The 13,887-nt window shown below is 32.6% G+C and overlaps 2 protein-coding genes across 4 annotated transcripts; both read right to left on the bottom strand.

The window, feature by feature from the left end:
• Positions 1-2,187: 2,187 nt before the first annotated feature.
• Positions 2,188-4,251, bottom strand: LOC9320161 (transcription initiation factor TFIID subunit 14). Of its 2 annotated transcripts, none has more exons than XM_002884049.2 (6): positions 3,956-4,251; positions 3,636-3,724; positions 3,313-3,534; positions 3,031-3,224; positions 2,831-2,952; positions 2,188-2,589 (listed from the first exon to the last, which is right to left on the bottom strand). In XM_002884049.2, the coding sequence occupies exons 1-6, from the start codon at positions 4,040-4,042 to the stop codon at positions 2,497-2,499; spliced, it is 807 nt and encodes a 268-aa protein (XP_002884095.2). In that variant the 5' UTR covers positions 4,043-4,251; the 3' UTR covers positions 2,188-2,496. The 2 variants fall into 2 exon arrangements, with proteins under 2 accessions (XP_002884095.2, XP_020887937.1); XM_021032278.1 differs by having other exon boundaries at positions 2,839-2,952.
• Positions 4,252-4,327: 76 nt separating this feature from the next.
• LOC9322210 lies at positions 4,328-6,242 on the bottom strand. Of its 2 annotated transcripts, none has more exons than XM_021032277.1 (3): positions 6,013-6,242; positions 4,789-5,643; positions 4,328-4,665 (listed from the first exon to the last, which is right to left on the bottom strand). In XM_021032277.1, the coding sequence occupies exons 2-3, from the start codon at positions 5,625-5,627 to the stop codon at positions 4,491-4,493; spliced, it is 1,014 nt and encodes a 337-aa protein (XP_020887936.1). In that variant the 5' UTR covers positions 5,628-5,643; positions 6,013-6,242; the 3' UTR covers positions 4,328-4,490. The 2 variants fall into 2 exon arrangements, with proteins under 2 accessions (XP_020887936.1, XP_020887935.1); XM_021032276.1 differs by having other exon boundaries at positions 4,789-5,668; positions 6,013-6,198.
• Between the last annotated feature and the right edge of the window lie 7,645 nt (positions 6,243-13,887).

Below are 13,887 nucleotides of genomic sequence, written 5' to 3'. Positions count from 1 at the left end.
AATTTTACAAAATAAATGTCCATTTTTCTTCTCTTACCTTTAATATCATATAAATTAGACCATGGCCGGCCCGTTAGATACATATATGTATCTATTCTATTATGTACATAGATTACGGACGAAGTAAAAGAGATTTGTAAAGCTGTAACAAAAGTACGTACTTGAGGAGATACATACATAAGGAGGACTCGACGAAAAAAGATATCGCAAAACCATTGTGTTTATTTTGCATATACCTACACGTGTATTTTCTATTTTGTTACAATATTTGGACATTATTGAAGCATACATAAATGCCCATTTCCCTCAACAAAAAAAACATAGAGGTACATTTTGTTTCTTTTTTTTCTAACAATGTCATCTAGATCTAAGACAACACTTTTTTTTTTTTTTTTTTTTTTTGTAAACGATCTAAGACAACACTATTCTATAAAGTTACCCTTTTAAATTTTTCAATAATGACCAAAAATGTGTATTCAATAAATAGATTTTTATTCTAGACATATATGAAGAAACTACCGAATAACTACAACTATTTTCACTTTAAAAGACCATTTAAAAGCTCATATTAGGGGTTTGAATCGTAACCTCATAAAGCTTTAGTATGGGGTGTACCGTTTTGACATTTACCAATCACAAAAGCGATATAAATTTTTTTATTTAAAGCGTTACTTTCAGCTTACAGCTTAAAATATTGTACAGTTTTGTGTTACCAATTAGAGCCTAGATGATTTGGTTGTTACCATTTGTTTTTACAACACCAATAATAGTTATATTTAGGGTGATAAGCCACATGAATTAGACATATTCTGAAATATTCTTAAGACGATGATCAGTTATTTATCAATTTTCATTTAGTTTTTAATAAACACAAATGATAAAGGATATATGTTCCCATGTGAAAATTAGAACATTAATGCTTTAGGCAAGAACCTAATCTTTTGATTTATTATGAAGCCATCCTCGAGGTCGATGCCTTGTGTTCATCTACTTCTTCACCGTCCTTAATGATATTGTTTTGTTCAAATTTTTGTGTTAAACTAAAAAAATAAAAGCAGAATCGTATTCATCATGATCCGGACATGAACTTGTCTCGACGCTTGTTTCATCTTTTCACGATGTTGTTGATCAATTTGGCTTAGTTTTACTAGCTAGAACAACTTTCACTTTTAAGCCTATCTGACCTTTATTAAGTACAAAACAATGTAGAAACTGTATTATTTTTATTTAACCAAAAGAGGTATAATAATATTTTGCAGAAGAAAAGAAATATTAAAAACAAGTAAAGAAATTTGACCCCCAAAACAAAATATAACAAGTAAAGAAAAGTCAAAAAGATGAGTGGTGTGGGATCAAAGAGTGGGGACAGTAAGATGATGGTGACAGATGGCTGAATTTAATTGGCACACCTGTTGTGGTTGTAACTCGGAGACATTATCAATTCATTCCTTAGTTGACATCAACCGAAAGCCCCAACACCTCCTTCTATTTAATTTTAAGATAAATCTTCTTCTATTTTCTTTTTCTCTCTATTCAAATTATCATATCTTCAATTTAAAATTAAATTTTCTATGTTTATAAAATTTAAAATTCTCGCAAGAAACAAGAAGAAGGTAAGGAATTAGAAAAAAATAAGAGGCAAGAGGGTAAAGTGTGAAGGGTCCATTGTCTTGAAATCACAAGACTCACCCATGTGGCTACTATCCAAAAGCCTAAAACACCACAACTAAGCCAAGAGTGTCATAATACATAAGCAGACATATATTCCTCACCATCTTCTTTGAGCCACCAGTTTCATTTCTTGGATAACCCTAAAGTGGGGAAGTTCATTCCCATGTTCTATGGCCACAATGAGAAACAATGATTTCGACATCTTTGTCTCTCTCTTTCGGCTTCTAAGCTCACATGTGATTATTTTGAATTTCACTAAACAAGAGCCTGATAAACGTCTTTGTCACAGGTCCCTACCCATTACAAGTGAATGTGTCTCTTCTAGAAAACTAAACAAGAGTCTTGCAAATGCCTAAATCCCACGCAATCTTTATATGAAAATGACAATTAGTAGACGATAAGAAGATGACTTACATATATAGAAGAGAAAAAGGAAAATACCGGTTTCGGCACCGCCTCCATCTGCTATACAAAGAAAACATGAAAGATACAGAGCTTTACCTTTAGGATACTATGTCAGACAACATCATGTTAAATTCATCAATGACGAGTAGCTCCGCATTAGCATAGGAGTAACAAACCTGTGATGCTTAAGTCTGAGAGAAACTTGAAACAAAGAAGCAAACAAAATGAGCAAATGCACTTGTGCTTTGTAGGTATACACACCGATATTGACTACAAAATGGTTCCTTTTTACATGTTCTAACAGTTAGAAAAGGTGTTCTGATATTAAGATATCTCAGGTTTTTAAACCCCCCCATCGAGATTTGTTAACAGTATCCCAAAAACTTTCTGAGCAAACTCCTCTCTTTTGTGGTCTGATCATTAACATTCATAGCCAGAGGAAGGCTGAAGTCCTTCAGGTTGCCCATCTACCATGATCAACTGTCTTTTTAGCTTGGCAATATGAGCTTGTACCTATAATTACATTGTAAACAGTCAGTTAATAAGAATTTCTAACACAATCCTATAAAATCAAGACAAAGCCAAACAAGTATACCCCCCAAAGTCTTAACTACTATTTAAGTTTGAGCAGAGGAATTTGTAGCTGTATCATTTATGTTAAAACTGAATTGTGGGTTCTTCAAAAATGTGAGACCGATTAAATTTATGAAATGGTAAACCTAACCAATGGAAAGGTAAGTTGAGCTGTAGAAACCTTCTTACGAGCTGCAGTAAGTTTAAAAAGCTCTTCTACTTCTGAAAACTTCAAAAACCATTGACTGAGTGGATGATCCTTAGTGTCTCCCTTTTCCATCAGATGATAAGTGTCAGCAACTCCTGCAACATTACAATGCGAGAATTATCATGCCTCTGGCAATAATTATTGCTTCACAAGACATCTGAACAAGAATGCACCTGGAGGAGGCAGGTTGAAACCATCTGGAAGGTTAGAGATGTGTACAGCCGGGTGATTATGAACACGAGCAAGGAAACTCTCAAAAGGGTCAGGGAAGACAATTTCATTGTAAGACTCAGCGACAACGGGTATCTTAATAGACTTAGGAATAGGACCATATTCATTCTCCGGGTTCAGCTTTAAGACGTGAGACCTGGAAAGAAGTTCAATAGATCCTAAGATATCGGTATATACCAACTTAATCTACTGAAAATTCACAATCGCAAGGGAAACAAACTCACAACTCCAACTTCTTTTCACAGACATCGGTATGGAGGATTACAGTTATGTCGATTTTGAATTCTCCCCAACCACACTCAGACAATGCAAAGGGAGGAGAATCAACAACTCTAGTTGGGTTCTTAAAACTTGGATGTAAATGGAAAATAACCCGCTTGATAACCACACCAAGATCCTCATTCGTAGCTCCACGTACATAGACAGTCCACTTATGTGTTCGATATCTAGTTCATGAAAACATAAAACCAAAAAAGTTCAAAGATTGCAGTTCATTACCCTAACTCACAGAAATAGTAACATGAAGAAAAGAGATAAAAAAACTTACTCTGTGGCTTTCTTTCCAAGATAAAAAGCAATCGATCCACACACAATCGGAACATAAACTTCAACATCTTTGATCCTTCTTCTCCCATTCTACCAAATCACAGAAAGAAAAAAATCAGAAACAAGAACATTTCAAATTTCCGAAGAAAATGTCCGACTTCTTTAGTTTCAAGCAGAATTGAAGACCTTAGCAACTACCTACAACTCCACCACATTCTTTTCCAGAAAAATAACAACGAAAACGAAAACCTAAAAATCTATCATCGGAGAAAGAATCAAAGGTGGCATTTTTAGGGTTTATCGAGAACAGAACAAAAATACCTCATCTTCGCGATCATCAATTCCGAAAATGCGTAGCTTCTGCATAGACGCATCAGCTTCAGAAAAAATCTCGATATCAGACTCCATGGAAACGAAGAAATTGCTCAAAATCGCACTAGTCTCAGTTTTTTCTTTCTCCGATTAATTTCTCGCTAAGGAGGGAAAATAGATTTGGGGTTTTAGAGAGAAACTTCTTCAACACAAGAAGTCTACGAAACAGAGCGATCGTATTTACACGTGGATAAAAGACGTTGGCTGATTCTATTTGCCACGTCATGCACAAATTTGCCACGATGGCAAAATGTTTAAAACTCTTGCCGTCTGATACACAGACGTAAGAATTACTTGCCGTTTTGGAGTAAGAACCAAAGATAGAACATTCTAGTTTTATGCATGAACCATAATAATCTACAGATAAAAATTACAATGTCACATTTGAAGCAAAAAACAATGAAGGAAGAAGATTGCATCATCTATCTTCTGCGAAAGAATTGTCTCAAGAAATTCATATGTTTGATGCAAAGATATAGCAAATTCATATGTTTGATGCACTCAAAGCCATAACTTTGCATTGTTCATTCAAAGCTAGAAGCTGAGCCTCTTTCTTGTCGAGAAGTGCTGTCAATTTCACATTCTCCTCCATCAGTTTCTGAACTTCAACCTCCTTTTGTGCCTTCTCGCCTTCTAATTGTGTTGTCTTAGTGACCAGCCTGCTTCACCATTAACAAAAAAATTGGAAAATTGGAGACAAATTGTGGAGTGGTGAAGAAAAGATTAAACTTTGGTGGTTAAGGAGGGATGAAACAGTTTCATTAAGAAGATATGAGACTGACCGTTCAAAGAGCTCCTCGATGGTTTTGAATTGTCTCTCGGACGAAAGAAGTGTTTCTCTAACATTGGTAAAAGTACTGACATAGCTTTTAAGCGACTCGAACTCTCTCTTCACACGACACAGCTCCTCTTCATTTTCCACAGCTTTTTCCCTCTGCCTCATCGTCTCTTCAACTAATTCCTCAATCCTTTCCCGCATTTCGTTTAGAACACTATTAGTCCCATAAGCAAATCGTTCCATCTCTTCTAACTTCAAGGACAAATTTTCGATCTGGATTGTCTTCCTACTGATTTCTTCCTCTCCCAAAAGTGCCCTCTCTTTTTGAACAGCCGTCTCAGATTCTGCTGCGGTAACCCTCCTCACAAGAGAGTCCAGCACATCAGTAACCATCTCTATGGATTGGAGCATCTCATTAGTATAGGCTCCATCCTCTATACCCAAGGAACCACGGTACCTTCTAGTTTCAGGACTAGTGTTGCTAGCCCCTCCAGAAGAAGATGAACCACCATCTTTCTCAAGAAAGTTCAATCCTTTCAGTTCAATCTGTTCCACACCACATGACACATTTGGTAGATCATCAGGAATGGCCAAGATTCTAGCTTTTGATCTCAAATACCGCAACATAGTTGCAGTCGATCTGACCCTACCGGAAAGAACCCCTAATTCCTTTCTGGCATCTTCTTCTGAACCAAACTCAAGGTAAGCCTTGACATCCACAAGTTCAGCTTCTAAACTATCTACCTGCAACCGACGAGATTCCAACTCACTCTTCCATATCTCAGTAGCTTCCCTGGTTAAAGACCCTTGTGCAGATACATTAGTCTCCTCTTTACCAGCCATTCCCAGCCTCTTCAGCCTAAAATAAGTTAGAAAGAAGAAATCTTCAAACCAAAAACAACAAAAAAAAACAGAGTTAAGGGCAGATCTAGCTTCAAACATGGCTAAGCTCATAAAAGATGAGTTAAAGGACAACAAAACAGAGATCAAAACAAAGGTGACCACTGAAAAAAGAGAAGCGTTATTAACTGTTGAATTATCATCTTCAATCATCTGAGGCTATTGAAATAAACGAGAGAATCGATCATTTTCTGGCGAGAAACCGTATAAGCATATGATTTTAATCGACTCAAACCTTAGAGAAATCGAAATCGATCGGAGAAAATCTTAAAGAGCTGATGAGATTATTATTATACAAGAAAAAAAAAATGGAAAACTGGATCCTCACAAGTTGAGATCATAAGCTTCGAGATTCGCTCCGGCTGATTCCAGATTTTCAGGAGTAAAATTAGAGGCAAAAGCTTTATCGTCCGTCGCTGTGGTTTCCGAGGAGAGCGGGTGAGAGAGATGGAAGGTAGAGACGGAGACAAATTATTCAGGAAATGGAAAAGGACCGGCTGCTTTGCTTTTCTTGCTCCTCTACTTTATTTTCTTTTGATTTTTCTCTTCTTCTTTTTTTAGTATAATAATATATTCATATCATAGAGTTCCTTTTTTTGAAAAAAAAAACAATTTAGATGGCAATGAAGAATTTTATAATTTAGTGATTTTTAAAAATATGTGATTAGTGTTATTTAACCAACAATATAATATAATAATAAAAAAATTTCATAAATCACATTACAAATTTCTCTTTATGACTTTTTTGATCAATTTTCTTATCAGTTGTTATCATAAAAACTAGTACTAAATTATGATACATAATCTATATATATAATGGGAGAGTTGTCTCTCCATCTAGGGTGTCCACATCATCATTCAAGTCATCCTATTTTAATTTTGTGTGGATCTCATATATTTTATTTATTAAAACAAAAAACATTAAAACTATAATTAATTCACATATTTGTAATTTATATTATTATATTTCATTAAACAAAAACAATAATTTACAAAATAATAAATTAAATATTAAAACAAAAAATAAATAAACTTATAACACAAAATATTAAAATTTTGAATATAGATTGGATAAATATAAAATTAGATAATTATATCTTAACATTTAATAAGTAAATATTCATAAATGATTAGAGATATGGAAAAGGAAACTTAACATATAATCATTTTTAAGAGCTACAATTATTTACTAGAATAAAGAAAAATAAGAAACATTAGCATCCATTTAATCATATTTTACATTTTTGTGTGCTCCACATATCTTATTTTGAAACAAAAAACATTAAAACAAAAATTGATTCACACACATTATATTACTATTTTTTACTAAAGAAAAACAGTAATTTACAACAACAAAAAAAATAGGGAAAATATACAATACAAAATATGAAAATTTTATTTAGAGAAATAAATAGGAAATTAGATAATTATATCTTAACATATAATGAGTAAATATTTTTAAATGGTTAGAGATAGGAAAAAAGAAACTTATCACATATTTTAATGGCACAATAATCATTTTTAAGAGTTACAATTATTTAGTAGAATAAAGAAAATATGAGTTAAAATTTTTTTTTTAAGGTTTTTACTTAAAATAAAAAGTACTTCATTTCTGAAAAATACAAATTCAAAATTCTAGAATATATTTCTTAGTGTTAAATATCAATTCATGATACCAATTAAGTAATAAGAAAGATTGAGTACATATTATTATTTATAACTCTAATATAATATATAGATATATTAATAAAATGTTCTAAATTAAAAAGTGGTGTTTTAAGAAAAAAAAACAAATGAATACCTAAAGATAAAAATTAATATTAATCAGCGTTTAGGAAATTAACATATATTGAAAAAATTAATGTGATTTGAAATACAACAGAAAAACTATTCTAAACATCACAAATAAAAATAAAATAATCTAATTAAAAATAAAAATGTGTAATAATAATACTTGAGAATATTTGGAAATTATAATATTTTTTAATTGGAAACTAGAAATGGAAGAGTTTTTAATTAGAAATAACAAGGATATTAAAAAAAAAGATATTTTTAGATTAGGATAATTTTTATGAATTAGTATGTTACACATTTGAGAAAAAGAAACACTAAGAATACTATCTAGAATCATTATATACGCTGAATTTTATATGTGAAAAGAGAATTTTGTATTTTCAATTGGCCAAGATAAAGTGTAAAATGTGATGTCTGAATCTGATGTTTATAAATAGGAATGAGTCTATATATATGAGATTTGTTGTCTATAAAGAAATTTTAAATACATCAAAACATTGTTAAAAAACCTTATGAATAAAATCTCCACTAATAAAACTTTATGAATAAAAACCTTATAATTTGTTCAATTTAATAAAAAATAATGCAACTTATAAAAAAGAAATGAGTATTGAAAGATAGGAAGAGGAAATAGATACGATCTATCTTAAGAACTAATTCATAGAAAATAACGAGAGATATTGTAGTGAAATCCAGGAGAGGCCTCAAGATACTGATAACAGATGATAGGGGACAGCCTCAAAAGACTACTAAAAATGTTGTTTATCACGAAGTATTCCAGAACATTCGTTAGTTTGATTCTAGGATTTTTCTCTCCTTTTACTACCTGTTTTGGGCTTTCAGCTTACGACAATTTTTTTGTTTTAATTATATTTTTTATAATACATTTTGGGTTTTAAATAAAAGGAAATTCCATCGGATATTGCCATCTTTAAATAAAAATGCTAAGAAAATAAAACGGAAAATGTCACGCAAAATGTTATTAAACAAAAAAAGGGTTGCGACGGTACGTGTCTTGACAAAGGAAGGAAAATCGAACATAAAAACAAAAGGGCTGCGACGTTTCATTGTCTAGGTTAGTTCCCTATATATACTTAGTTGTTAAGCGTTCTTGTGGGCAGACCATTATCTTACGCCGCATAACGAATTTTCGCATAGGAGCAGATATGTCTTCTCGGTTCACATCGTCTTCTATTGAACGTTACAACGATTTCTCTCGGTTGAACCCTGCAATTGTTGGATGGCATGTTCACGTTAAGGTTTTGCGTCGCTTCCACACCGATGACTATATATCAAAGGGTGGGCTAGGGTTACTTCTGGTTGATGATAAGGTATTGGTTCGAAATAAGATTTGGCTTTTCTTTAGATATGTATTAGCCTTTGTTGTTATGGATGTTTGCGGTTTCCCGACTTTTGTGATTTTGGTTTTGTGATGCAGGGTAATCAGATCGAAGCGCTTATTTGTTCGCCGTTGACTTCTCATTATTCAACGTTTATTGAAGAAGATGAATTCTACACTATTATGAATTTCAGAGTTGTGGAGAATTCGGGATTCACTAAACTAACAAGGAGTGACTTTAAGATAATGTTTTATGATGGTACTATCGTTAAAGAAGCGTCTTCGTTTTCTCAAGATGACTATATTGTCGCTACACCTTTTGGTGCTATTTTCAATGGATATCATGATACTTCTTATCTCATAAGTAAGTTTTGTTTGTTATGCTTTACAGAACGTTCAGCGGTTTTAGTTATTTATTTTCCTTATGTAGAAATCTTGATATTTGCTTGTAGCTTTGGTTGGGCGGGTCGTCGAGTCGAGTGATCTTACGAACGTGACCGATGAACCATCTGTCATAGGGGGATACAGATACTCTTTCACCATTGAAGATCAAGAGTACGATTTCTTTCATCGTTGGTTATTTGAAATTACAATATAATATATTTATTGAAATCATGATATAATATGTTTATCGATTCACATACATTTTTATTTTGATTAATAAATAGGAAGAAGACCCTCAAGTGTTGTGCATATGGAGGAGTGGCGATAGAGTGCCATGATCGGTTTAGAAATGTGATTGGTACGGATGTTACGTGTGTTCTTCGCTGGTGGAAAGTTTATCAACTCCTTGATGGATGGAGGCACGTTCGTATCTACAGCCATCCCCCCTACTCGAAGATTCTGGTCCAGAGCGATGCCGATAACGTCGAGCACTCTTGATAAATTAGTATTTATCATATTTAATATGTGCTTTATTTGTTTCCTTAGATTATGCAATGTTGCGTTTGGTTTTAAATTATGACATATTACTTATTTTTTATTATTATTAATAGAAACTATCTTATTATGAAAGATGCACTTTGTTATGTACCGATACAGTGATATCTTTGGTAAATATTCACTTCTTATACTTTATGCAAAAAATCCCCCCCAAAAAATAGTAAATATGTTAGATTTAGCTAAAATTGAAAAATCTGCAAAATATTTTCGAATCTCTGTTTAAGACTTATTACTTTTTTATACTTCTGATAATTCCGAATCTAATGTTAAATAATTGGAAAAATCGGATCTATATATATATATATATATATATATATCGATTTATACTTGGCTTCGGTGTTTATAACCACCAGGATCGATGGAATCGTTTAGATGTCATGGGTGGCCTTTTGACGTTATGACCTATAACAGAAATATGTTCACTATATCATCTCTGAATCCGTTGATCCATGAATGGAGTACTTGTGTTAAGATTTTGCATGTTTGGCACGAACTCGACGATGTTAGTAATGCACTAAACCTTATTTTGATGGATAATCAGGTTGGTAATTCTTCAAAATAAACTGTAATCGGTATTTGTGTTAAGATTTTGTATTGAGATGTTTTAATGTTTTGTAATTAAATCAGGGTACGAAAATCCGAGCCGTCATTCGCGAAAGTTTGGTAACTAGGTTTTCGCCATTACTGATTGAGGGTCTCTGGATGATATTAAGAAAATTTTCGTTAATCCCTGATGTCGACTTAGTCAGAACTACTCCACATAGATTCAAGATTCAGTTCTCTCCTGATACATGTGTCGACTATCTTAATTACCTCGCATGTGATTATGATTTCTTTAACTTTGCGAGATTTCGTGATATTCGTACGGGTATAAGTAACCCGTATATCTGTGTAGGTGGGATTATATTCGTTTCTCTTCTGGTTAGATTTTTCCCATAACTACTCTAATCATTACGTTGTATTGTTTTATTTAGATTTGGTCGGGAAGGTTGATAATGTGAATGACATACAACTCGTGCAGATGGTGGGCTCTTCGAAAGATATTTCTTTGGTTTATTTTGACCTAATTGATACAGAGTATTGATTCTTAGTCTTATACAGATATATAATTTTGTTTTCTCTCAACGAATTTGTCATAATAATGTCAACTTTGGTATAAATTTGTAGGCATACGCGTTTGAGTATCAGACTGACCGGTGAAACCGCCGTTAGATTTCATAGATAGTGGAAAGTTAACACCGACGATGTCGTGATTTGTAACATCAGATTTGCCAAGATAGTGGCTACGTCTAATCGTATGTGGCATTGCACAAACATTGGTTGCTCTAAAATTATGGTGGATGCTCCGCTGCCTGGTGTTGTAGAACTAAAAGAATGGTGGGCTGATTACTGCGGGAGTCCTAGGACGGGGGTCAAAGAAGCTCGATTGGCCTAATTTTGTATGACTCTGTATTTTTCGTTTGGGTGGTTTATTTTCAATTTACTGATTACAGAGTCGGCATTTGTAATCGGTTTTAACATTTCGAAAGATTGTTAGACATTTCGCTTTTAGTGAGTTTTGGTAATTTAATCTAAACTTAATTTATTAATCTTATGGATAAATTCTATATCGTTTAATCAATATTCGGTTTTGTTAATTTTCTGATTTAGTTTTTAATATAAGAATTTTCCATTTTGTATTTCGGACCGTTAGATCGAGCTAAAAACAACCAGATAAAAACTACAACCATCCGATCTTAACTTTGACACTTACCTCTGCCTTCCCTATTATAATAATCAACTTTATTTACGAGCGTCAAATTAACATCTTATTAGACGCGAGTAATATTGGCCGTCCGATCAACACGTGTCTATAAAAAACATGGGCCAGTCCATTAATCTCTTTGAAATCATGGTCCATTCGTTTATATAGTCGGGCTTTGGGATCAATTAGTTCGGGCTTTAATACATTTGATCCCCGTCGCCGTCCGATTGAGATCTCCTCTCATTCTCTACCGTCTGATTTGGTTACTAACATGGTCAAACCTTATTAAAGAATGTACTACTTTCCAAAATACAAAATAAGATAATAAGTATATTTCTATATTTATATAAAATAGTATGTAGATCCATAGTATAAAATCGTAAATTTTCTTCTTACAAATGTATATATATAGTGTTATTTCGTTTTTGTATTAGCGATGATATCGTATAATATCGTTGTTAGACGTATCCATTTAGGTATATTTAACTTATATTATGCGATAAATACAGAAATATTCCAAACAATTTTGATTTGTAATTGTCTAGATAATGGCAGATCTCTATATTTTTCTTAAACCATAACAAACTGTACAACATGCTCTTCTTCTATAAATACTGATTGTGTCCTGGTCGAAAATTGTAGACATTCGTTTATAGTTGTTGTAAAAGTTCTACAATGAAATATACGGTTATAATTTATGCTCTGTTTACTGTGTAGTATTGTTTCTGTGTGATTTGTTTTTTATTGTTCGTATGATTGGTATCTAATATGGTTAATTTAATTACTGGAATAGGGATCCGGATACGGTGATGGGGTCCTTTCTCAATTTCTGGTACGTATTGATTGTTTAAAACTAACTGTTTCTTATGAGTTTATATACTAATTATTATTTCTTATCTAACATTAATTGATAATTGTATTATTATCTTATTTACAAGGATGTTACATCCGATTCTTCGTGTATCTCTGACGTCGAGGTATATATTCCTTTGATCATGTGTGTTAGTTTTTTCTTTTTGTTTATTCTTTTAATCTTTTAAATCTAACTTTTATATTTGACGTTTATACCCAGGAAAACGTCAAAGAGGTAGGCTACATACATGTTTGTTTCGTCTCCATGTTGATAGCGAATTCGTATTCTCATACAAATAGTTTTAATACATTGTTTCTTTCTTATGTAGTATCTCGATGATGTGTCTGCTGCAGTTGATCTTTCTTCTGTCCTGGTAAATATCTGACACGGTCGTTAATTAGTAACGTTTTTATCGTCTCTATATATTGATGTTAACAACACAATGTTGAATTTTATATTTATTTGAATTCCTAGCATGTCGAGGCCAGTGCTGCAGTTCTATCGTTAGATGAGGTAATTATTGAATTACTTGGTTACTATGTAGTTGTATATTATTAATATATAATGTATGATTCAACTACTTTATCTTTATCTAACGCTATACTGTTTGTAAATAACAAGTTCAAGGATGTGCTTTCGGATCTAGGTGCATTGTCGGCCGATAAAGATTACGTTTTGGCTGTACTTTACCTGGTATATTATTATTGGGTTTTTATTTATAATATTACGCATTTTATTCCTATTTATACTCTATATATATTGACAAATTATAATCCATAAATATTGACAAATATACTATAGGAATCTCGGACACAGTTGAAGTCTCTATACTTGAGATATCTTTTGTCCAGATATCTACAGGTTGGTATATGTTGTCAATTTTTATATTCGATATGTATGTTTCGAAGCTTAAACAGAAAAATAAAAAGAAAAAAACTTATATCTTCGTTGATTTGTATAGGAGGCAAAATCATTGGACCCTCTGATGCAGACTAAAAAGGTTAATTGGTAACTCTATATAGTGTGCAGTTTGATTTATTATTTGGTAACATTCGTTCCGATTTACGTGTTTGATAAATGTTGGTAATATAAATTATATTGCTTATACTTTATTTTGTATATCTTCCAGAATTATGCTGACTTGCGCATGAAGTATTTTGGTGATGGGGTGAGATAATTTATATCTATCTTACTAATAGTTGATGTACATATATTATATATATAGTCAGTTTGTATTCATGTAATAAGATACTAATGTGTTGTCTATTATTATCTTGAAGCGTTTTGTTGCTGCTGGTATGAAGCCATACCCGTCTGACGGTCTTGAGTGTGATGAGATTTTAATGAATACCAATGAAGATACTCTTGAGTGTATTAATGATATTGTCATCAGTAGTTGGCGTTTATGCCCGGCGTATCTACGCCTTCGTTTTGTTGAATCGTTGATACTCTATAAAAGCATTAATGTCCACACGGTATGGGACGCTTGCTATCGAGTTTTGAGTGGTGATGTGTTGGCTGAACAGAAAAT

The sequence above is a fragment of the Arabidopsis lyrata genome (assembly GCF_000004255.2).
Source record: "Arabidopsis lyrata subsp. lyrata unplaced genomic scaffold ARALYscaffold_3, whole genome shotgun sequence".
NCBI classification, from domain to species: Eukaryota; Viridiplantae; Streptophyta; class Magnoliopsida; order Brassicales; family Brassicaceae; genus Arabidopsis; species Arabidopsis lyrata.
The sequence above is the reverse complement of the archived record's forward strand: the minus strand, read 5'-3'. Positions and strand labels throughout refer to the sequence as shown.